The sequence below is a fragment of the Varroa jacobsoni genome, unplaced genomic scaffold (assembly GCF_002532875.2).
Source record: "Varroa jacobsoni isolate VJ856 unplaced genomic scaffold, vjacob_1.0 scaffold_764, whole genome shotgun sequence".
Classification (NCBI taxonomy): Eukaryota; Metazoa; Arthropoda; class Arachnida; order Mesostigmata; family Varroidae; genus Varroa; species Varroa jacobsoni.
The window spans coordinates 23,315-46,074 of NW_019213666.1; the positions used below are offsets into that span (position 1 = coordinate 23,315).

General features: G+C 40.4%; 1 protein-coding gene and 1 long non-coding RNA gene across 11 annotated transcripts in view; one reads left to right on the forward strand and one right to left on the reverse strand.

The window, feature by feature from the left end:
* Positions 1-3,132: 3,132 nt before the first annotated feature.
* On the reverse strand, positions 3,133-6,847 carry LOC111263431 (uncharacterized). 2 transcript variants are annotated; one of them, XR_015312301.1, is made up of 4 exons: positions 6,713-6,847; positions 4,383-5,708; positions 3,931-4,187; positions 3,133-3,321 (listed from the first exon to the last, which is right to left on the reverse strand). It is a non-coding gene; the product is annotated as an uncharacterized LOC111263431 (long non-coding RNA). The 2 variants fall into 2 exon arrangements; XR_015312300.1 differs by having other exon boundaries at positions 3,931-4,190.
* The window catches only part of LOC111263430 (uncharacterized), a 28,375-nt gene continuing 9,819 nt past the window's right edge, over positions 4,205-22,760 (forward strand). For 3 of the 9 annotated variants that reach the window (XR_015312297.1, XR_015312299.1, XM_086969604.1), the window contains exons 1-14: positions 4,205-4,288; positions 4,419-4,539; positions 6,000-6,209; positions 6,727-6,942; positions 7,295-7,486; positions 7,988-8,192; positions 11,752-11,837; positions 12,131-12,293; positions 12,569-12,793; positions 13,052-13,198; positions 13,326-13,614; positions 14,001-14,066; positions 17,213-17,435; positions 19,515-19,625. Coding sequence is in view for 6 of the 9 variants with exons in the window: in XM_086969604.1 (XP_086825730.1) it covers positions 4,263-4,288; positions 4,419-4,539; positions 6,000-6,209; positions 6,727-6,942; positions 7,295-7,486; positions 7,988-8,192; positions 11,752-11,837; positions 12,131-12,293; positions 12,569-12,793; positions 13,052-13,198; positions 13,326-13,614; positions 14,001-14,066; positions 17,213-17,435; positions 19,515-19,625 (2,280 nt within the window). In the remaining 3 variants the exon portion in view is untranslated. Of the gene's footprint in view, positions 4,289-4,418; positions 4,540-4,619; positions 4,697-5,999; positions 6,210-6,726; positions 6,943-7,294; positions 7,487-7,987; positions 8,193-11,751; positions 11,838-12,130; positions 12,294-12,568; positions 12,794-13,051; positions 13,199-13,325; positions 13,615-14,000; positions 14,067-17,212; positions 17,436-19,514; positions 19,626-21,346; positions 21,527-22,760 lie in introns of those variants that run through there. The other 6 variants (XR_015312298.1, XM_086969606.1, XM_086969608.1 and 3 more) reach the window with 5 other exon arrangements.

Genomic DNA, 22,760 nt, shown 5'->3' on the forward strand with positions numbered 1-22,760 from the left:
CATAAGCTATTATAGAATATCTTCGCTCTAAGCGAAGCGTCAATAAAAGCTGTAAAGCAGTGTAATCAAAAGCTTTCTTGAAATCGATGGTCTACGTTCCTGCCAGTTTTTCGGCGACTTATCAAAAATCTGAAAAATGTTTATGCGCCAAGCCGAAAGCTTTCAAAGAGAGTTTAGACTTAAAGGCCTCAACAGTCGATCAAAATGGTTCAACAAGCCGTTGTTAATATAGAAAGTGACTGCCATTTTGAAGAGAAGAATACCAATTATCAATCGTGCAGGTAGGGTGCAGTGGTTGCCTTTTTGAGACTTTTGCGCCTTCTTTACCTATAGGTCGTTTTAAGCTCTTGCATTTTCGGCATATTCGGTCTGCGAACTTTTAATTCCGCTGGATTTTTTTACAGGTAGCGTATCTGACCGGTATTTTAGCGAATTTATTCTTACTAATATCGTTTGACACACGGTAATTTTGTGGAGTACAGAAAGAGTATTTTCAAAGTGATTAATGAGTGGTTCGTCTTCAATTTTAGACGTAGTCGCGGTAAGCGTCGGCTATGTCAATAGCATCTCTAACACATGCAAGAAAACAATCGTAGAAATACTTTTCTAGATATATTTCTGTTCGGATACATTTTCGAAAGTAAAATCAAAGAAATAACGTCCCAAAAGCGTCATTATATATATATATATACCTTATCGAAGCATAATAAGGTCTGTAACCAGTGCTTCTTTAATAAGAGGAGTTATTGTATTATACTTAGAACAGGCTGTAACACCATGTGTGGTGTACTTCTATGATTGGACAAGTGAATCTACTGTTAATGTGCGTGTTTCTCGTATCTCTTGTCTGTTCCCCTCCATTCCATTCGGAATTTAAATATATGGGGAGTTTAGCATTTGATGGGCGCTCGTAATAAATTATCTTATAAGGAATCTTGTAGGAGTTCGAGCACCTTTAGGATATGTGTTTCTGATCTTTTTAAGGATTAATTCATGGTTTTTGTCATTGCTTCATCCCTTGACAGCAAAAGTTCGACTCAAATATAAAGTACTAAGATTTCTTATCGTACCAGATAAGACCTGCAGAGTGTCCAATAATGATGGGCCAGCAATATGTTCAAAATGTAATGCAAGTCACTTTAAAAGCTATGGCCAGTTTTTGAACTCCAGGACTTTTAACGCGCCAGAACACCTACTGTCGTACCGTGTCATATAGTTGATTTTTCGATTTTACAGGCTTGTTTGCTAAAAACGCCAGATGTATTTCCCCTCTGTCACATCTGCGACTAGTTGATTTACTCGACTTTCATTTAACTTTCATTATAAACGTAAAAAAGTGCCTAAAACTAGTGAAAAGGGATTCCTGGCATTGAAAGAGTCCAGTGGCATCGAACCTTCTAGGAAAGCCTTGACCTATGGGTATTCAGTACGGTGCACAATCCAGATATTAACTATCATCAATGAATAGAACGTCTCGATTTTGTAAGTACTATGTGAACGCAGTCGGCAGTTAATAACAGCTGTTAACTTGGTGGTTCATCTTATCTTCTTTACGTATAAACCCAACACAGAATGCGCCAAACGCTTTCCCGAGGGATCCATTCCTAAAGTTTGTTAAATAGAAAATTAACTCAATATAATATACATGAAATTTGACTAGTTGCGGACCTTATAGGTCAATTAGCATTAGCACACCGGTTCTGCAGCTCCCGCTCTTAGTTTGTCTTCCCTTATTGTTTTTTTTTGCAAACAAAGTTGAACACCTTTAGGTGTTCCAACTTCTTCTATCTGCAGTCAAATGGTAATATCGCCTTAATCGAGTTAAGCATGTCGTGCTTTAGGTGCAAGTAAGTTACAACCCACAGTCAAGAGCCTCCGTGCAGTGCCTATTATATCCGTGATTGTAAGCTTCTTTAATTATACGCAGTTAACGATGGCTTGGATATCAGTCTCTATATGGCTTCCAAATTATTTGAAAAGACCTACGCACCAATATGAAAGGCTTACTGAAAAGTTGAGGTTGGGTTGATTCGAAAAAATCAACTTGAATTAAAAAATTGAAAACTAAAAAACGACAAAAACACGGAAATGCATTTCTTATAACTACAGCAGGGTAAGGTGCTGGTCGCTAGATAGACGCTATATGAAAAATAAGTAAGTCCGTTCTCTTAAGGATAGCTCAGTTTTTTCAAAAACACGAAGCATACACGGATGTATAATTCTGGGTTTTATAGACCCCGACAAAAGTAAATATTGAAAGGCAAATAGTACGCAATCAATGTTTCAGCAAGACCGCGTATCCCCTCACAGCGTCATTTAATCCAGAACTGGCTTTCTGATCATTCAAGCCTCTTCCTTATCGGTCACTTTTGACCTCCAAAAAGATTAATTCTTAATCCCACCAATTTTTGCGTGTGGCGTTATTGACCGACGTTCTACTAGTACCTACATAATATAAATATGTAGTCATCCACTGCCGCGATGAAAAATTCATAAGTTTATCGGAAGAGAATTTTTGGCAAATGCCTTACACGATTTCGATCAAGAACTATAAGGCGGATGGCAGTTTTTTCCAGTTATATTAAATAAAGTTTACCACAGATGCCTTTGCCAGAGTTTTGAAAAGATACAAAACAATTATTACTTTTTAATGAAATCAATGTTTACAAAATGTGATTGAGCACTTTCAAGCTTATTTGGCGCGCCATATTGTTTTAAAACGTGGTTCCTTTTTGAAAAATGTTTGATGAAAGCCAACTGTTTTTCATGTTTTTTTTTGGCTTCGTGATGATCTTGATGCACTAACTGCACTCGAAATCGAATATAACGGATCACTGCATCGTGGACATTTGCTGCCGGCAGCAAGCATCGTTTAAGTGATCTACATAAAACAAAATGTAGCCTGTATATTATACCTACTGTTATATAATGTGGAAGAATGTGCGATGGTAAGATCTATTGTAACCTGTCATCAAACTACACTGGAATGTCGATATGAGAATGCATCAGGGTCGGAAGCACACTTTGTTATACCCGTGATGTCTCTTGCCAGACATCTCCATCTTCTAGGGTAAAATAATCCGTTGGACCCGAAGTGAAAATAAAGTGAATTAACTTTACACCGAAGTGATGCGCGCTAGGATACGGTAAATACGTTTAAGGAGTTGATACTTTAATATTAGCAAATGGGTAAAAAATTGAGTGCTTTTAATTGCCCAGATCTTAACCCAGACGGCCTTGCATACTTTGAAGTTTGGCCTGCAGACACACTGGCACGGCGCCTCCAGGCGGTTAGTTGAATTTTATTGGTGACGAGCATACCTGAAATTGTATACACTGAATTATTTTAAATACAAAGTCAGTCGTATATCAGGTACTATTAACTCCAGGTGATAACCCTATTGCAGTCCATTAGTATATAGTTTATGTATTATGGTACAATAGAGATCATGCACGTGGAATTGAATATATGAATCAAATAGTATAGGTGGGTGGTTGTGAGTATGCACGCAGTCACAATAAAAACTCTGACCTTTGGCGACCAGTATTTCGTGCCCATACGATTTGCCACAGCTCAAATACATGAAGTCGTACGACACTTAATCATATATGACTTACTTGCCGAACTTTTGCAGAAAGCCGTATAGTTTCATCATAGCGTAAGTGGGATTAGGGGCAATCATAAACAAAAGTCGGTAACTAGCCGATGTCATCCAAATTAATTGTTCCAGTGCATTTTACTAAGAACTTTTGAGAAGTTTTTCGGAACCATTGTTAAGGTGTCATAAAAATAAAATCTTTCTTTATCGGTTTGTCGATATTCACGCATTGGTTCGTTTCTGCGGTCTGTGTTTCGCCTCTATGACACGCGCAGCAAAGAGCGTCACGTTGTTGATATAAGGTGATAATCTTAATGAAAAAGCTCCATACCTTACGGCGCAAAGAGGCTGTTTATTCTTTTCCTTTTTTGTTAGTCAAGCTGTTCTACTTCATTACAGGTTTTCTTTAGCAGCGATTGACTACCACTACAATGAAGACAATTCATGTCGTCCACCAGAGGCCAAGCCGCCGTGTTCCGTCTTTGCCATCACAGGGGCATTCATGCGCCCCATCGCAGCCATGCTATCAGGAATTCTGTTGAAATGAGCTTGTTAAAGTCTTTGACGTCGACATCATTTATCGATCGGCTGCTGCGGAAAGAAAATGATAGGATATTTTACAAATCCAATGAAACACCCCATGCAATTCACTGGGTCTGGGAAATGAAGGTGAAACCCAACTGCTACAGGTAACGCAACGATATTTGCATTAACAGAACCGACCTAATGTAGATATTTCGCTCGCTATTTCTATACGTATCTATATTTTGGAACAATCCAGACAATTAGTTTCGAACTAAACGAGGACAGTTGTCGTAGGCGCAGACGGCACTCCAAACGATCGAAGAGGCTACGAATGTCAAGCGCCGGTGCACGGGACCCAGTTGTGGTTTGTAAACAGGTCGAACAGAGCCCGGTGAGTCAGCATCGTGCTCAGCCGGTACGTACCTACTATATGCTAATAATATTTAGCCAATAACATAATCGACAGCATCGACTGTCAAACAGGTCCCGATTGTTCACAGTGATGTCGATGGAGAACCCTTGTTTTTCCCAGAGAACGAAGTACACAGCGGCCATTTCATTAACAGTTTTCTGTAAGTTTTTTGCTTTTCACTATCGCTTACACGCTCGGTAGAACTGCGTTCGATTCCTGGCTAAACAGGATTGACCCATCAGTATTCTTGTGGAGTCCATACCACAAAAATGTCTCGTTAGAGCAGCCGCACTCGTCGTCTGAGACAGTACTCAATTCCGAGGGCACTTTTTGGCCAAAACAATGAATCCAGCGCAGCTACGACCGCAAGTAATGCGCAAAGTTCAAGAATTCGATATTTACACCTATACGGTTTATTATTATTATCAGTTATTAGTTTCACTAGCAGTGGTGCTGATTTATCAAACGTGTGCTGCAGTGTTCGTCGGGGTTTCGTTTTGCGCAGAATGATGAGTTAATACGATAAAGCTGTTAACGATTGAAGATCATCATTGTGCCATGTCAATAACGCTTTTAGTTGCGTTAAATTGCTCCATAATTTTATTACAAACGAGGAATGTGTATGCCTTAGCTCTGCTGCATGTAATGAATATTGCATCTTCGGGCTAGGGAATAGTAGTATTTGGTCCCCTGTGGTAGCGACATGCTTTGCCTTCTATAGGTCCAAATGTTCTAAACATAAGCAAGAAGAATCGATGTTTTGGGGTCAGTTCCTTTATTCAATTAGTCAGCACGCGTGGCTAGTCTAACAGTTATTTCACAAGGCACCAGGATTATAAAAATTTAGTTACTTATGTCGGCTCGGAGCAGGTTCCTTTTAGGAGGAGACGTGTTTTTGATTCAGTTCGCCGTCAAGCAAATCGTGCGAAGTATTGTTTTTGTTGGAGTTTTGTGTATGCATTTGTAGTTGAGACAGTCTTGGTCTTGTTAGAAGGCGCCGATCGTGGCGCCATTTTTGCCGAACAAGTAATACCTGAGTCTGCTGTTTTCAGCTAACAGCTGATTTTCCTGATATCTAATGGTGCTGCACCGTGGGCCAGGCTGTCTTTGACCACCAGACGCGTGGGCTAACGGGAGTAACTCACATCCAATCCGTTAAGCCTACTGAATGCCTGAAACCGAAGTGACTATTTTTAGGTTTATGTGCATTAGTGTTGTTTGACAAGGCTGGCTCCTTGCATAACACGAATCTGGACTACTGTCGATCACGGCTACGACATTATAAGGAAAACGCCTGAAGCCTGAGTTTCGGTGTTACGTGTTCCGCATCACAGCACCATGTTATCTAAAGATGTCTAACATTATTAGATTATCTAAAGTTTGCAAAAGTTATCTCGTAACGAATTTATCGTCGGTAATATTGATGTTGTATTATTACATTCATGCATAATATTCGATTATAGGCAACCCGCGTGCTTCCTCTGGTCGAACGCCAGGCGAAGTCGGACGGGATGCGGAGCATGGTCTTTCGCCAGGCAGCCACGCTGCTCAGGCAGCTTCGGATCGACCTAAGCGATCTCAGCGAGATACAACTGCCGCCTCTACAGTACTTTGCCCGGGAGCAGTTACTTCACTCTAGCGAACTTCTCATCAAACGTCTCGTTTTGCGAAATGTCTCCTACTTAAGTTAACCCATTTGAATAGCTAGTAATAATGTTAATCGTTTAAGTGGTTAGAGTAGTTAGGGGATAGGGACGACAAGTGCACATTGAACATTTTCCAGTAATGGTTACTCAACAAGGTTATTTATCCCCCTAATGGCTGTGTACATTCGTATATACGTAGAAACGGTTTGCCAAGAGCTGGTTAAAAACATTACACTTAACGTAGCAATTCCAATGCTCGATGATCGCGTGTGATAATTAATGTAAAAAGTTACCCCTATCCGACATTGAAGTACAATTGTATTCATTTGATATTCATTTCTACATTGTTTCGTCATTGAACCATGCTTATGTGTCAACACAATATAGATATAAATGTTCCTCATTGTTCCACAGACTAACGACAATAGGAGCCGTAAGTTAATGGGAGCTTAGTGGATCTTGCCCATTTAGTTTTGTGATTCAAATTAACTATCCCAAACTGGACGATTGTTATTCCAATGATAACTCACAATTACACATTTAGGTCCATATCGATTTGGTCGACTCGGTGACGGAGAACCTCATCACGATGCATCTTCGAATACTTCAATCATGCCCAGCAGTTGGAGCCTGGTTGGCTGGGCAGCTTCACCGATTTGTGACGGCGTTATCCGATGTGGCCGAAATACTTGAGATGAACCGGCCGAATCCGGTTAATTGGCGGGAACTCGCTGATCGTATGGAGGAGGTCGCTAATAAGGTGAGTGGTGAATTCAACGGCTTTACAGAAAAATCAGCAGGCACTTTCTTTTTTTTTATCTTGTTTTATAAAAAGCCTTTTCTATAAAAGGCTTTTTATAAAAAACTTTTATATAAACTAGGTTTTTATAAAAGGAGAGCAGTTTGGTGAGTGCCAGTTACGGATATAACGTATAGATTGTATGAAATCAATACGTTTGAAGTTTAGCCTTGCTAGATCCAAATTGAGCAAATCACGTCACCACCGTAGCGATGTCCAGAATGATTTCCCATCGATGTCGCGTTGGTGTTGGCTACGAGACTTGGCCAAAGAAAATATAATTTTCTTATTATGATTGTTTTTCATTGTGCAGTTTGTCTACAAGTCGTGGGATGTAAAGAGTTTCGTGCCAGCTATGCGGACTCTGCGGGGAGACCAGTTGCTTGGCCAGGGTGGTTTCGGCTGTGCCTACAGAGGGCGCCACATACCAACAAACCTTGAACTTTGTATTAAGGTTGTTCCTCTCCAGCACTTCCAGTTGGCTAGACATGCCTGTTCAGATAAGGTAGGCATGTTCGATGTTTCAACGTAGTATTGCTTAGCTCTGTGTTGCTACTAGGTTTGCCGCTTCAGCGTTCGAGGCAACGATAAGGCAGCGATAATCTCAGTTACGTCCTAGATTGACGTTTTGATCCCCAGACGGAGCGCGCTTTTAAATCAGAAAAAAATTAGGTTGAACTAGGGGTCCACATCGTCAAGGTTCCGAGCTCAATTCTAGTCATTTTGTCTGACCAAGTTCTCAGCAACGACTCATCTGTAATGTTTCAAGCTATATTAGATATCTCTAGCAAGAACATAGGTTTATTGCGCTACAAGTGACAAGCTTACACACAACAAGGTTAGAGCCAAGAGGCTTCAGAAGTAGAGAACAAATGTTGAAGGACTGTTTCTTCAGGGTAGAGATCTAGCTTAGTCGTGCACCACAAATGTAACCCAAATATTCGAATATAGAGCCATTAACACCTCTCTCTAACAGGTATCTAATCTGTATTTTTGGGGTTGCCAGCTAGTTGCATCAGTCGCTCGCTGCAAATTTGTCGTATCTTATTATGCCGCATTTGAAACCCGGACAGCTCATATAGCCCTTATGGAGTTCGTCAAAGGATCTGACCTGAACAAATTAACAAAGGCATCCCGAGTATTGGGCGTGGAACAGGTGCGGATGGTCGCTGCCCAGTTATACCTCGGTCTCGAATATCTACACATGCATGGTAATAGTCAAATACAACGTCCGCATCATTAGTGATTACGTCTGTTGCGTTGTTATAATTATTATATTTTCTCTATACCCACATCGATTGTGCAGCAATACTGTGTCATCGGCGGGACTTCTTTTTTTCTTTTTCCCTTTTATTTGAAGGCTTTACCGATCAAGCCACATAGTCCAAGATATTATAATATTTAGTTATTTATTATGGGCTCTAATCCAGAGGCTATGCTGTACCGCACTTCAAAATTGAATATCCCGGAACTGGGAGTACCTGAAATTCAGCATGTTCAAATCTTTCCTTTTTCAAGAAACGTCCATAAACTTTCTTTCCTTTATCCTTTGCCCTTTGTATCCTTCATATATATTTGTTTCTCCTTCCATTTTAAATTTTAATTTAAAATTAACATTAAATTTTGGGCACCAAATGTTTCGGTTTCGTGTTTGAAATTTTCGCATATTACTCATTTTCCAAGAATTCTGCCATGAAGCTTTCCAAGCTCTATCGATCCTGATTTAAAAAGCAATTTCGAGGATTGTCAACGAATTGGTAATAATGATTCCTTTAGTCGTGAAATTTTGTTGGAGAGATGTTCTAGGTATTAGAATTGGCAAAACAAGTACCTCTTGGCCTGTCTTAGTTGCCATTGGGTGGCTGTCAGCATGAAACGCGGTGTCTACACCAGGATTTAAACCTAGACTACCATGTGTTGTAGTTTGTTTTTAGCAGTTAGCCGCACTATCATAGGGGCATTGAAACCGAGATAATATTGGGATACGCAGCGAACCGTTCAAGCGTTGACATACAAGACATATTTGACGTGCGATACGCTAGTACATTGATGTTGAGCTTATGAATCTTTGAAATAAATAAGACACAGAATTGCAATTCTTGTGTATGAGTGAATTCTGCTAGTTCTTTTGTCAAGTAAAATTATCCTTTTTATTTTAAAATGTGACTCAGGGCGACGCCAGAATTCAAATGCACTATGATTGGTATTGCAATGGAACATGCCGCCACTGTTTGTATACCATTAAGGGATTATATGGTGAGGAACATTTATGCGTGTTTCAGATTATTAATAAATTCATTGACGGTACAAGTCATTAGTGACTGCTTTCCAAGCAACCTTTATTGCTACAAGATACTTTTCGGTAACATGCTGGAAAAGATCCATTTATTATCAGGAGGGTTTTATTGCCTAATGCCGGACGCTCATAATCGAAGGCTTAATAAGATTTGATTGATTTAATTGCCAATTACCACTCCCTATAATACTCCACTCTCTATAATACCACTCTCGAGTAATATTGGGCCTATCGCTGGTGTTCACATATAGAAAATTATCTATTAAGTACCTCTTCGTTTAGTCTTAGCTTCGTCTTTCATTTAAAACTTGCAAGCTTAAGTGATCACCTGGTAAATCGCTCGTTGCAAAAATACTTGGAATTACTGTGATTCGTTGCAGTGCCTCAACGGAGTGGTTCAATATCTCATGTGCCCCTGAGCGCACGATATAGTATAATTTTATTCAAATATAATTATCGCGGCGCCACTGAATGAGCGTAAGCGATTCGACGCACCGCTTTCACTCTTCTATGCGCTTAATCATTGCAGTATTTACAGTTGGCAAGACATAACGGAAACCGTATCCGACAGCGGTTAATTGACGCCAATGCTGGCGTTGCGCTTTCGCTTACTGCTCATCTGTCAGTGGAACATAGTTCTCCTGTTTATCCATTACGTGTGTCTCCGTTATGCGCATTGTGAGACATGGGGGTAGAAAGGCGGAGTGGCCGTATTGGTTCACACTCAGCTATAGGCAATTGTCCTGGTAGTGTTCAGGTTGATCGATATAGCAGTCTGTATGAAGATAACTTGGTTCTTCGGTTTACATATTAACAGGAACGAGTGAAGATCTGTTCTTGGAAGTCGTAAGTTTCGTGCCGCCGTGCGGTCAATAAGCAATCTTCTATTATTTAGCTATCGATCAATAGATACCGATAAGCCAAGCAGTGAAGTTCTTTGTATCACTATTCACTTCCTTTGGCCTCCCTCATTACTCCAGTAGCGGTAGCTCGGCGGTATTCGGTCAGAATATTGTCGGGGTACCTTCGAGGTCGTATCGTACAGACTGGTCATAAGGTTTAGTCGCGAGCACACGTTCAATCAACTGCGAGGCTATTTTGTTCTTTTTTCCGTTCGGTCCCATGCAAGAAAACGCAGTTCGCGCCCAGGAAACGGTTTTGACGAAAAAATTTTAGCTAATGAAATCTGACTTACCAGTGCCACTGCCATGCAATGTTCAGCGCCATCATCAGCATCTACATCACCACCAGCAGCAGCATCACCATTGTGATTTGCTCTAGCGACATGGGTGGCTGACGCGTCGCTACATCGTTCTGGCAGAAATTTACTTTCGATTTTACTGAATTATACGATAAAACAATGTTAATTGTTTTATCGTATCATTAGCGTGTTTTCCCCAGTCTGTTTTCCTTTCAGCCTATGACATATGGAAATGTGTTACGACGGCTACCGTTGCCGTGCTTAGCCTGGCTAGATTGCGTCTCGGCACCGGTACACGGTATTTTTCCTGTTACCTTCTCCCGCTAGATCTGATGGATGGCGATCAGTTCTACCCTGGTTGTCAGTGCAGTGCCGATGAGATCTTTCTTTATTTTTGCTCTATATACTGTTATTACAATTTCATTTGTCTACACCCTTGGCGAAGTGGAGGTAGGGGAAAATGGCAGACCTACAGTATCACGCTGCATTATTCCTACGGCGCTTTTTCTGAGGACGGCTTGCAGCGCATTCTGTTGCTTTCAGTGATATTGCGGTTACAGTGACGTTGGTCGCCGTACTGACTGGTTGGCTGACCATTTTACGGAGTCTGCTGCCGGAGACGAACACAGCAGCGCTTCATTTAAACCAGCCGCATCGCAGTGCGTCATCGTAGCCGCGTTGACACAGTGCGGAAATTCACTCTTTTTGTTGTAAAAGATACCGAGGGAAGAAAAGCTGGAGACCTGGATCTATAAGAGCGATTAGCGATCGATTATGCTGGATAAGCAAAATCAGATTTGTGTGACCATGATTATATGGGATAATTATTCTGACTGCTCTTGACTCAGCTATGTTTTGTATAGTTATAGTTATCGAATGTGTTATTATATCACACGAATGTAATTAAAAGAACGCGGACATTAACACGGTTTGTCGTTCATGAGCCTTTTCTTCTTAACCCACAGGAAACGTGATCTGATTTTAACTGTGTAACACATTGTGTCATACATCGATTGTGCGTTACTAATGTAAACTAAATGTTTGTTTACATTGTGTGTTAATCATTATTATATATAGTTATAGTATTAATTAAAAATAGGCTCACAAAGTTCATTACTGATTTGATGTTTGGCCAACAACATAAAATAGCATTTGATCTATAGCGATCTCCCGTAAAAAATATCTATCTAAAACGTATCTATGTAAACGTATAACATACACGAGTGGTGAAAATTTTTTATCATCCGTAACGCGAACGCCATGTTTATTTCAGGATTTGTTCACAGGGACGTTAAGTCTGCCAATGTACTCGTCACCATGAAAGGCTTGGTGAAATTGATAGATTTTGACACGTCAAAGGTTATTATTTTCGGATTATGGATAGGCATGTAACACTTTTCTGATCTAGTCAATATTTTTAACAGTCGGAATGAGAAAGCAGAACCGTTTCTAGGGCAGTCCTTGTAGTTAGTACAGTGATAAAGTTAACTCCTTAAGGGTACATGATGTGGTCTGTGTTTAAGATCGGGCGGCAACCTGCGCAGAAACCAAAACGTCTGAAATAATGCTTAGCGCCAGACCGCTCGGAAAGATTTTAGTAGCTGTGACGAACGCTAATAATAGTAATGACGCAGAGGCTTTATCGTCTGTAGGTATGCTTATCGCATTACGTACGGGATCGAGCTCTTGAATGTTTCTTCGCTCGTACAGCGAGGGAGTTCCGAGATCGCGAGAAGGCTGGTACGCTAGCATATAGAGCTCCGGAGGCAATTCAGAAACAAGGGTATGGCCGAGCACTGGACTGGTGGGCGCTCGGTTAGTTGAATGTTGCTTATTTTTTTTGTGTCATTTCCTGTCTCGGCCTGGGTAGTCGTGCACATCGGTCGTGATTGTCGAGTCTCATATGATAAAATTCATGATAACATTATTGATATACGTGAACCTTTCGCCCACTCCTCAGAAAACCCAAATTTTCAGCAATTACGGTTCAATAATGCCTCAAACACCCTCTGAGAACTTTTAGAGGACGAACATTAATTTTGTCATACGGAAAAATAACGGTCACTGCGTTTCTGTCGAATCCCATCAAGGATGCGTTGTGTTCAAGATCACAACGGGCAGACTTCCATTTCACGGCGACGACGCTGAACTAAAGCGGCGCATTTGTGAAACTGACCCCGAATGGAGTAGCCAGCGATGTTCCGATGTGGACTCAACGTGTCAGGAGTTCATCAACGCGCTGATGATCAAGGATCCAACGAAGAGGCTTGGCAGTAGCTGTTACAGCGAGATCAGACAACACGCCTTTTTTGCTGGTTGTGTGTTTGTCTGATTGATCTGTATTTTATCTAAGACAATTGGATCACTGCTATCGAATAGTTTGAATAACTCTCTTCTCCTTATTCCAGGACACTTGTCTATCGATATTACTTTGTAGATACTAGAGCAGGCATTCATTTCACTCAATTCCTCATTGGACCCAGTCGACGCCTTAGCTGCAAATACTTTTCTAAGACGCAAATAATAAGCAATGAGAAATAAGCCTACTCGAAATACATGTAACTGCGTTACAGGACTTGATTTTGACAGTTTGTCGAAAGCTGACAAATATGAAACACTGTGCGAGATGCCAAAGGAGATCATTCAAATTCACAATATGTCTCCACTCGAAGCTAAGCAAAAACAGCCGAACCAACAGAAGAAGTTCGTGGTCACTCTTGGTGAGCAAATCTGCATTCGATATGTTTTGACTACGTTACGTTGTTCCACATCGATGTACTGCGAAAGCAAGTTGATTAGTCGACACAATTTTTGTCTCGTTTTCTATGTGTATTTGATTGAAATCAGCACAGTGTGAGGACGTCTTGAAGCCGCATCGTCCATTGATGACATACGTATCGAGGGGCTTTGCGCGGGCAATCGCGAGATATTCAACAGGGCTCCCAGATCCACCGTCAGCGGAGCCCACACCTGAGTACACACTTTTGAGGTTCAATGAAAAGGAGCACTTCGACCAGGTTACGGACAAAAGCGAATACGTGAGCCGGTCCGAACTTCGAGGTCAAGGGCCCAAAGACGATAGTACAGAACAAACAGTGGACACGATAACCGACACAATCGACCCGTCACCAAACTCCAGGGAATAGTTTTCTCATTCTCGATCATCTATTCATTTTCTGTCAGTAGTCGCAAAACGAAGAAGAGTATAAACAATATTCAGAATCTAATAAGTTCTCTAAAGTATAATTTGTAGCTCGAACGCTATAGAACTTTATGAAACGGCTTGTCCTGAATTGTTAGTTCTGTCAACGTTCTCGGGTCGGTCAGCCGCTCGGAATCGCAAGAATTGTCCTTAAAATCAACGTACTTTAATGCCAGTGGAATTTTAGTTTAAATTCAACCGGTGCAACGTGAAGCACCAACAAACGAGTGCCCTGTGGAAAATTCCGCCATATTTTTTAATATCCTATAGAATAATTAAAATAATTGTGAGAAGTATGTCTTATTATTTCGTCTCGCTTACAGGAAGCCCACGCAGCCACCGAATGTCTCTGAATTGTCCCGACTATCCTCAAAGAAATACTCTAAGTGAGTAAGTTGGTGAGCGTATTTACAATAGACTAATAGTCTTCATAGTGATCTCAGAGATGGTGCCCATGCTAGGCACTTGTCTGATGAGAATGTGTTCATTAATAATGAAGAACGCACATATCCGCTAAAGGAAAGAATCGTCTTGCTAGGAAATGCGTTTTTACCTGTTTCCGTTTCACTGCAGGCAGGTTAGAGATTAGTATTGGTCCCTCTAACCTGAGTACAGTGCAACGGCTGATTTACCCGCTTTCCAACATCTCCTTGAGTAACTAGCTGACCATTAAAGGACTGTTCTAAATCAGTGCTTAAAATGATACTGCATATAGAAGAACACTGTTCACGGCTCATTTGGATGCTCTTTCTTACTTTGGGCTTCTGTGCTTTTGCTTGGCCTTAAATGCTTGATTCGAGTAAGATTTATGCTGTAATAGCGTCGAGCCATACAAATATCCTCATAGCCTTCTTTATGACCAGGTAAGGTAATCCAATGAGCAGTCAACAAGCTCGTTCTTAGTTAATCACCATGGAAAGCATAAAAAAAATACACCATCAAGGAACGAATGTTGAAGGACCATCCTGACAATAGTTTACCGTGACCTCACTGAAGAATCTATGGCAGCTTCGTGAAATTCCTTTAGAAATAAGTATTTCTAACGTTCTTGCATTTGATTATTGTACTGTTGGGCGGCCTGGGCTTCCTAGAAGCTGCGCCCAATAACGGACGGGGCTGTTCTCAATGTCGGCTGTTATTCATTTAGTCTCCTGAGACAGCGCAGACGAAAAATGGTTATGGACCGTTATGAGCATCTTGAACTGAACTGGAGGACCGAGTTGATTTCTGCAATGGTGTCGATTTTGACACGGCTGGACGGCATCAAAGAGGTGACTGTACACACCCTAGCTTCAACTGAGATTTCCCTTCATCATAATGTTCACCACTGTGACGGTGTACGAGACGCTGCTTGAACCGGGAAATAATTTTCGTGATCGGGCTCAGTTATTTCATTATTCTACGTGTTGCTAATAACTCTATTAGTTGTAATCCGAACAGTGCGCTCGCGTTTCAAGTCTCTTTTTCTGGTTAGACTCAGCTGAATAAATGAGGAAGATTTAAAACGTTCGCCATTAGTCGGTCAGAATCGAGCGGACTACTGACTAAGTATAAAGCAACACGATTCTAGATTTGTGAATTTGTAAATACATGGCGACGAGTATTTCATGACAGAGGCGGTGCCTAAACTGCGAACAGATACGTGAAGTTCGGAAAGAAGTCGACGGTGCTATCGACTTTTCGCGGCATGACCGCATGAAGTTTGAGGAACGTAGGACGAATGTATGGGTGACAGAGCTTCAGTAGGCAGCTCAGGACTTTCAAGCGGAAGCAACCTCTCCTTGGTGAAAGCATTGAAAAAAGATTGAAGAAATATGGATGGTGCTTGCCACTGAAATCGTTATTTCTGTCCTCATTATTGTCAACCATCATATCTGTATAGAGAAAAGTAATATAGATCATCTAGTTAATGTTGATTGTAGGAGCTTGTTTTCAGTGACGCATAAATAAACTGTTTATTCGCAGAGAGTGAACATTATCTGAGATAAATCCTTGCAAGATCATATATAGACAGCTCATTCATAAATGTTTCTAATTTTTTGGAAATTCACGGTTCTAAACTCTTCTTCTACCAGAGTGGTTGACGATCAAGTTAGCGTTGTGTATTTTCTGAAAATATCGGAAGTCTTAGGTCCAAACATTCAATTACGCTCTCTCGAAAATCTATCCGTAATATTAATTCCGTCCGTTAACCAATCCGATGGACACAACGAAAACAGTAGTCTGAGAGGGCAGAATGAAAAAACTTAAGTAGACGCAATTGTCTAAGACAATACTACAGTACTATGTTTTTATGTGCTACACTCATATTAGATAAATTCAGTTCTTCAGATGCTGTAAGTTCAGGTATCATGCACCAGTCTGCTTTTCTAATCATAAGCCTTAACTACATAGTTCTACGATTGTTCGACACGCAGCTAGAGGAGGATTAAACTGTCGAATATCTCTATACACCGTCAAATCTATAGATGGAGGTCAGACAGATAGTTTGGTTCCTATTTCGATTTTACAACAAGCTTAACAATCAGTCAAGAACGACCATTGTATCAAATCAAATTCGAAACCATAAATTCGTCCCCGTGGTAGCTTACTGGGTAACGTGCTAATCTTAAAAACATGTTGTGATCTAGGTTCAAGCCAGGGCTTAGACACCACACGTGTCTTAAGCTGCTGTGCTAAGCTTCGTGCTGGGAGCTAGCCGTCTGATGGAATGCCTAACGCGGTATCGGACGTAAAACTAGAAACACAGCCTCATTAAGGAAATAGCATTATAGCTTCCGCTTGTTTGATGAGGACGCTAATTTAATTACATATTTACTACGTGCTACGGTCCACACGGAGAGCTCGGTTATTCCAAATGAAACATCGGTATAATACGCTTCGCAGAAAAATGTCCTACTATGGACCTAAAAACTTACAGCAAGAGCTTCATTCGTATCAAAATTTGTGGCTGTCTTCCTTACCTGACAATCGATTCCGCTAAATTCGAACTAAACTGTTCTTAAAGGCAAAAAACGACAGCTCAAATAATTGCCCGTTGTGCCATTACCCCATCACGCGACTCTTATCATATTGTGGGTGCGTTGCAAATACCCAGGTGGGTGTTCATGGCAAGACTAGTATGGCGTCGATGATGTGGGCTTCGCGGAGCCGATATCTAAGGGATCTGTTGTCGCCTAACGATCTGTGTGTATTCGTTGCATAAGAAGTACTATCTTCTGATCTATATCATACGGTATTATTCCGGTTACCATTTGGTAATCGTGAGCTGCTTGAGATACGAACCTTGTCCGTGCCTAACAGTACTAACTGGCCACTTACGATATGTGGGGCGCACATTTTCGTTTATCCTACGAACCGTGTCGCGGTAGAGCAACCTCCCCTGAACCTCTAGTCTCATTACTGGCTAAATTCTGAATAATCAATTACAGACTTCACAATTTTCTCCATAATGATCGTGCATCGCATTATAGCACTCTTGTATCTCTACGTTCTATCTGTGTAGTAAGCAATTTTTCATTGCTGATTACAGGAGTGATCTCAAATACACTAGACAATATAACCCATCCCTTGAAATACTGGAATTAACCATGCCGCGCAGTGGTGTATGTCCTCAGAAGTTTGGCTTTTCGTACCGACTCCTATCGGGTGTTGACGGGAGCGTCGGCTTCGTTTACCGAGTTAAGCCCGATTCTGTAGCTTCGCGCGCCGGCCTTTTCTACGGGGACATGATAGCAAAGGTTAACGATCGAATGGTAGGCACGTAAGATCGATTCTCTATTCGTAAATAACTCTGAAAAGCGAATGAAAACCTAAAGCGAAAATTTCCGCGCCGACTACATTCATGTTATCAATATGTCAGCGTATATTTTGGGCTAATTACGATGATTATTTCTTTGGGTTTTATTATATATTTGGGTTAACTGCACTCTTCGCCAGTCCCTCGGTTCTAGAATTTACTTAGACGAAAACAACCCGACAGCAATGTGCAGGACTCGGTTGTTTCCTGAAGGGTGATGGCCATCACCGGTTCACTAGTATGCTTTTAGGACTGAACGATCAGCGACCTCTAGATTTCTTTTGTACGTCTGTCGCATACACGCTATTACAGTAGAGACAAGGTAAGTGCAGTCCGGTCAATTTCTGTGCGCTAAACACTTGCAAAGACCCGTCTGTGCCCTATGAATGTTGTACGAAAGAAAGCTTTAATGATTAAAGAAGGTTAAGAGTGCAAATTCGTTATGGATTCGAAGACAAAATTTAGAATTAACTATTGAATATAGGGACCATGGTATTGCTGAACGTGATAGATAGTTTTGTTCACCTGTCTCCGAATGAACTACCGCAGGAAGTTCGAAACTAGACCAAGTCACTTGATTCCGAAACGCAATTAGCAACAATACATCAGCTCAGTTTCTCAGACCGGTTGACTGATCCACATAAGTTAGTTAAAACTTACTTGTCATTTGTGAAAATCAGCCGCAGTGTAATAGAAGCAAATGGGTTCATTTCTCATTCTGGGCAGCGCCCATCTGGTAGTTTACTTTTAACAAACCAACCCCCAAGAAAAACCAATAACCGATTTCGGTGTGAATAGCCTTCTAACTGGGCGTACTAGATTCATACAGAGTAGATGCGCATATACCCACACGTGTATGCATGTGTGTGCAAGCGATAGTTAGGTAGCAGCCTTGGGTTGTTTGCCTGGTTGATAATTTCGTATGTGTACGTGACTCGACCTGCCTGGTGCGGCCAAATAATCATACCCAACAAAGAACGCCTAAAACTATCACACAGTCTAAACTGTTCATCTCAAAACCTATGCATATGGAATAAGAGTCTACTCTGTCTAAAAGACATACATACCAATGCTTAGCCCGCTGTTTATCATTTGGCTTGGTTTTTGGCTAGAGGGGGAGTCATAAATCGTCAAACGCTAGATACCCACGAGATATGAAAGAATTTGCGAAATAAAGCGCTTTTTTTGTCGTAGACGCGATCAGCAGCGGCGATTATTACTGATGGTCGTAAATATAAAAGGGACATGGTCATTGATAGTAGCTGATAAACGCAATTGCGTCAATATCTTGTTCGTTTTCGTTCCTTTGGTCTTCGTTGTTGCTGAGCTATTTAGCTGGCTGAGCCCAGACAGATACTGCCTATTTTCTAAACATTACCCCTAAAGGCCATCCCTAGCACCGACGACTGAAAATACGGGACTCGATGCCATGAAATACAACGCAGCATCGCAAGTCTGTATGCACGAAGCTTATGATCGTAATAAATATGAAGGTATAAACGTTATAGACGAAAAAAGGCATGACACGACGTGATCGTGATGGCCATGATAATCATATAGTAATTCTGTCACTCGGCCAATTATATTCATAGTATTTTATGGTATAGGAAATGATTGAGGGTCGACAGAGTTTTAATTTGAATTAGAAGAGACGATATGGCGGGTAAAAAACACGGCAAAGCTGGCGCTGATAAGTAGTCAATAAATAAATACGCCTCGCAAATGATTTTGACGATAATCCCATATGAAAGATGAAACGAACCTATATCTGTTTGGTGGGCCAATGTATCAATTACAAGCAATTTGACAAGGTTAAGAAGCTAAATATTCAAAAATATAGAAAGTATGATTTATCAGTTGACTTTTATTATGAATAGATTCAGTTCTTGTCATCGAAGCCCGTACGCGTATTTCTTGCACCGATCTTCTAGGCCACGAAACCCGTCATGAAAAATGACCAGTTAATTGTTAAAGAAAATTTAAATGTTCATACGGTCAAGGATCAGCTGAATACAACTGTGCCAATTTATTTCAGGTAGTTCCTAAGGACAACCCAAGGATTCGTGAAATTATCCATTCTTCTTCCTACGTTTCACTGGCTGTTTACGCCCATAATCCTTTCCGGCTGGCCCAGCTTCACAGAGATGTATGCTTTCTTCACACTTAGCTTAACTTCACACTTAACTTCCTTAGCTAAATGATTTGTAGTCGTGTAGAACGTGATTTGTAGTCATTACTAATGTGACGCATGTGAATCAATGACTGACTCTATATCCGGAGAAAAGTCGATGCGTCTTTAAGGTCGACAATTAATACCAACTGTTTTTCGGTGCTTTGTTTCTTGCCCGCAATATTGCTCGAAATTGGAAGCCCTATAAAGGAGATCCCAGTTTTTTCAAGATTGTAAATTTATGACTATGGTATATTTGATTTTATACTTCAACTTGCCAGAGCGTTCCTAGCAATAGAGTAGAGTAAGAAGTTTCTTTTTCGGATTAATAGGAAACTTGTAGAAACAAGTGCTTGATTAATGAAGCGCTGCAACCAGCAATGGAAAAGGTACATGAGCGTGGAAGAGCATGGGTATACTGCTATTTTTTTGTAGGATATGAAAGCGTGAAGGGCATGTATAGCCCTAACATCCCTATGATAAACAGTCGGCAAGTTATCTATCGGCTTATTTTAGTGAGGAGCTAGTACAATGCTACTGGTCCCTAGTTAATACCTACTATCATATGCTGTTCAATTGCGAGCGTTTAAGCTGTTGGCTCGGAATTGTGTCACTGAATAATACCGAAAAGTATGTTGAATATTCTATCCGTGATAGAAGAGCACCAAACTGAATCGACTACTGTGGTTGTCGTAATCTCGAATCCCATTGGATCATGCTTTTTATTATAAATCACTAATGGGTACAGCCTATATTAAATGCGAGTTAGTTAAAGTCATAGGTTTTACTTTTGGATATCTTGTCTAGCTTCAAAAGTGAATTTAAGAATGAATACAGTGAATTTAGGATTTCCTTAAGAAATGGGTTAATATTCGGAACATCCATCCCCGTCGATTAAGCTATAATAGGTCAAATGAGATTTTTGTTTTCAAAGGCCAACGGTAATCAGATGCTCCGTTGCCAGAGGCCAAATACCGGGAAAAAGAAGCCAGTATAACCCATCTCTCTTGGTTACGCTCCTCGATAGAATTACAACTTATCCATGTGATATTTTCGTGCAGGTTATTGTTATTATCGTCAATAGATTACCCGGTGCTTATTTGCAACATTTAGATATTTTTTGGTAATAACGGATATTCACCTGCTCTATAAATGAATGAAAACATGTCAAATGCGTGCGTTCAATGCTAATAAAACAGCTCAATAGGGAGTTTTTGCAAAGGAATCACATGGTAGGAATCACATGATTTTTGAGCATATTATTAGGAAATGTCGAACGCTATTTTTAGCTGTCTGTTGGTGCTAATTAGTTATATACCTCTTTGGAGGTAGTTCGTTAACAACCTACAATTGCTTATTTCGACGAATTTCCACAAATTCGTCCATTAAATGTATGGACTAGAGACGTTAAGTAAGGGCGTCTGGCCAGTTTCCAGTTTTTTCAACCAAACCCCAAGTAAAATGTGGGGTACCTGTCTTCCACTGCGAACTGTGATCTAACAACGATAACCTTCGGATGTCTAGATGATGCAATATTCTTACCGTGTTGATAGAATTATTGGTGTGTGTATGCTAGCAATTTTGTACCGCCAGAAGGTACTTTATTAGCATATCCATTGATCGTATGTGTCTTACTTTTATGTTTGTTATATGTGTTTATGAACGTGCCCTCGTTACCAACAACACTGTGTTATAAGGCTGAAGCCTGTCTCTTCATTAAGGGAGTTCGCAGCGCGCTACAAATCACCTTTACAAATCATATAATAAACTCTACGTCCGATGGAAGCACCTGGTTTGAAAGAGGGCAAAATGTTCAGTATATGCGAATTACGTATTAAATTTAGTATTGATTAAATTAACATTCATGGTTTTAGTCATATCGTCGGTCTGATCCACTCAGCTAGTGAAAGAAATAGAAAAAAAAAGTCGTATTTTGATACTGTAGTCTATACTAATCTATAGCAAATAGTAAGTTTTTTTGCTTTCGATGCAAGTGGTCCCCCATCCTTCATGTCGTACAACGGGTGGATATTTCTACCTTCATTAACATCCTTCTGAGACAGGCTGCGTCGTGATTAATGATCTCGCAGAATGTGCGGTCATGTCGAAATCGAAATAAAAATGTAGTAGTGATATATTACTTTTACTATAGAATATAGTTTCGCACAGCAACGTGTCTCGCAGCGACTTTGTTGTTATAATAACGATTGTTTTTTTCCGTCGCTTATACATATAATCAGTATAAAGATACGGATGACTGCTTTCGCAGAGCTCCCTAAATAAGCACCTAAACTATTGTGACTGTGTATGATTTATGTACAAAATGTACATTTAGGCCAAACTTTCCCAAACTTCGCTCGTTGGATTAATAGAGGCCACAACTTTTTACAGGCGCTTTTTTGCCTTTTTATAGCTATTATATAGCTTATGTCGCCATGCGAATAAACCTATGTTGAGCTGATTTCTCTGCGCTGATAATCCAATAGAGTAGTGATAATCACTTATTAGAATCATACTGGTAGAACTAATAGACCTAAACAGATACGATAGTAATTGCAATGGCTACCAATATAATCATTGTTTTATAGTGAATGCCAAGATCGCACAGGAGCACCATTTTTAACCCGGGGCCGCGACGTGGCTTCCAATGTATCTGTTTTATGCTGATAATCGCGCGCGGTACACCAAACACATCTGAATAAATCTATTCCATGATAAGATTTCTAACAGTAAATTCTGCATTGTTTATGAAGTTCAAAACATATAAAAAATATATATATAATTTTTTGCCAATTTGTATCTCTGTACGCGTGTGTTGTGTTGGTAAATACTCATTCTAATTTACTTCTATATATATATTTATACTATTGCTAGTAAGTCAATACTTTCTATCATGAATTCGCAATATCGCGGCATTAGATAGATCATGTAATGTAATGAAAAAATGACGACATCCCTGACGAATCATCAAACGGATCATGTTGAAAGTAAATGTATCACAGTACCTATTGTCGTCTGTCCGTATTGATCCGTATCGCGCAATGTAGTTCTGTATGGCGCTCGTATTGCTCATCTCGCTCTGAGGTGCGGCCGATTTACAAATGTAAGCTG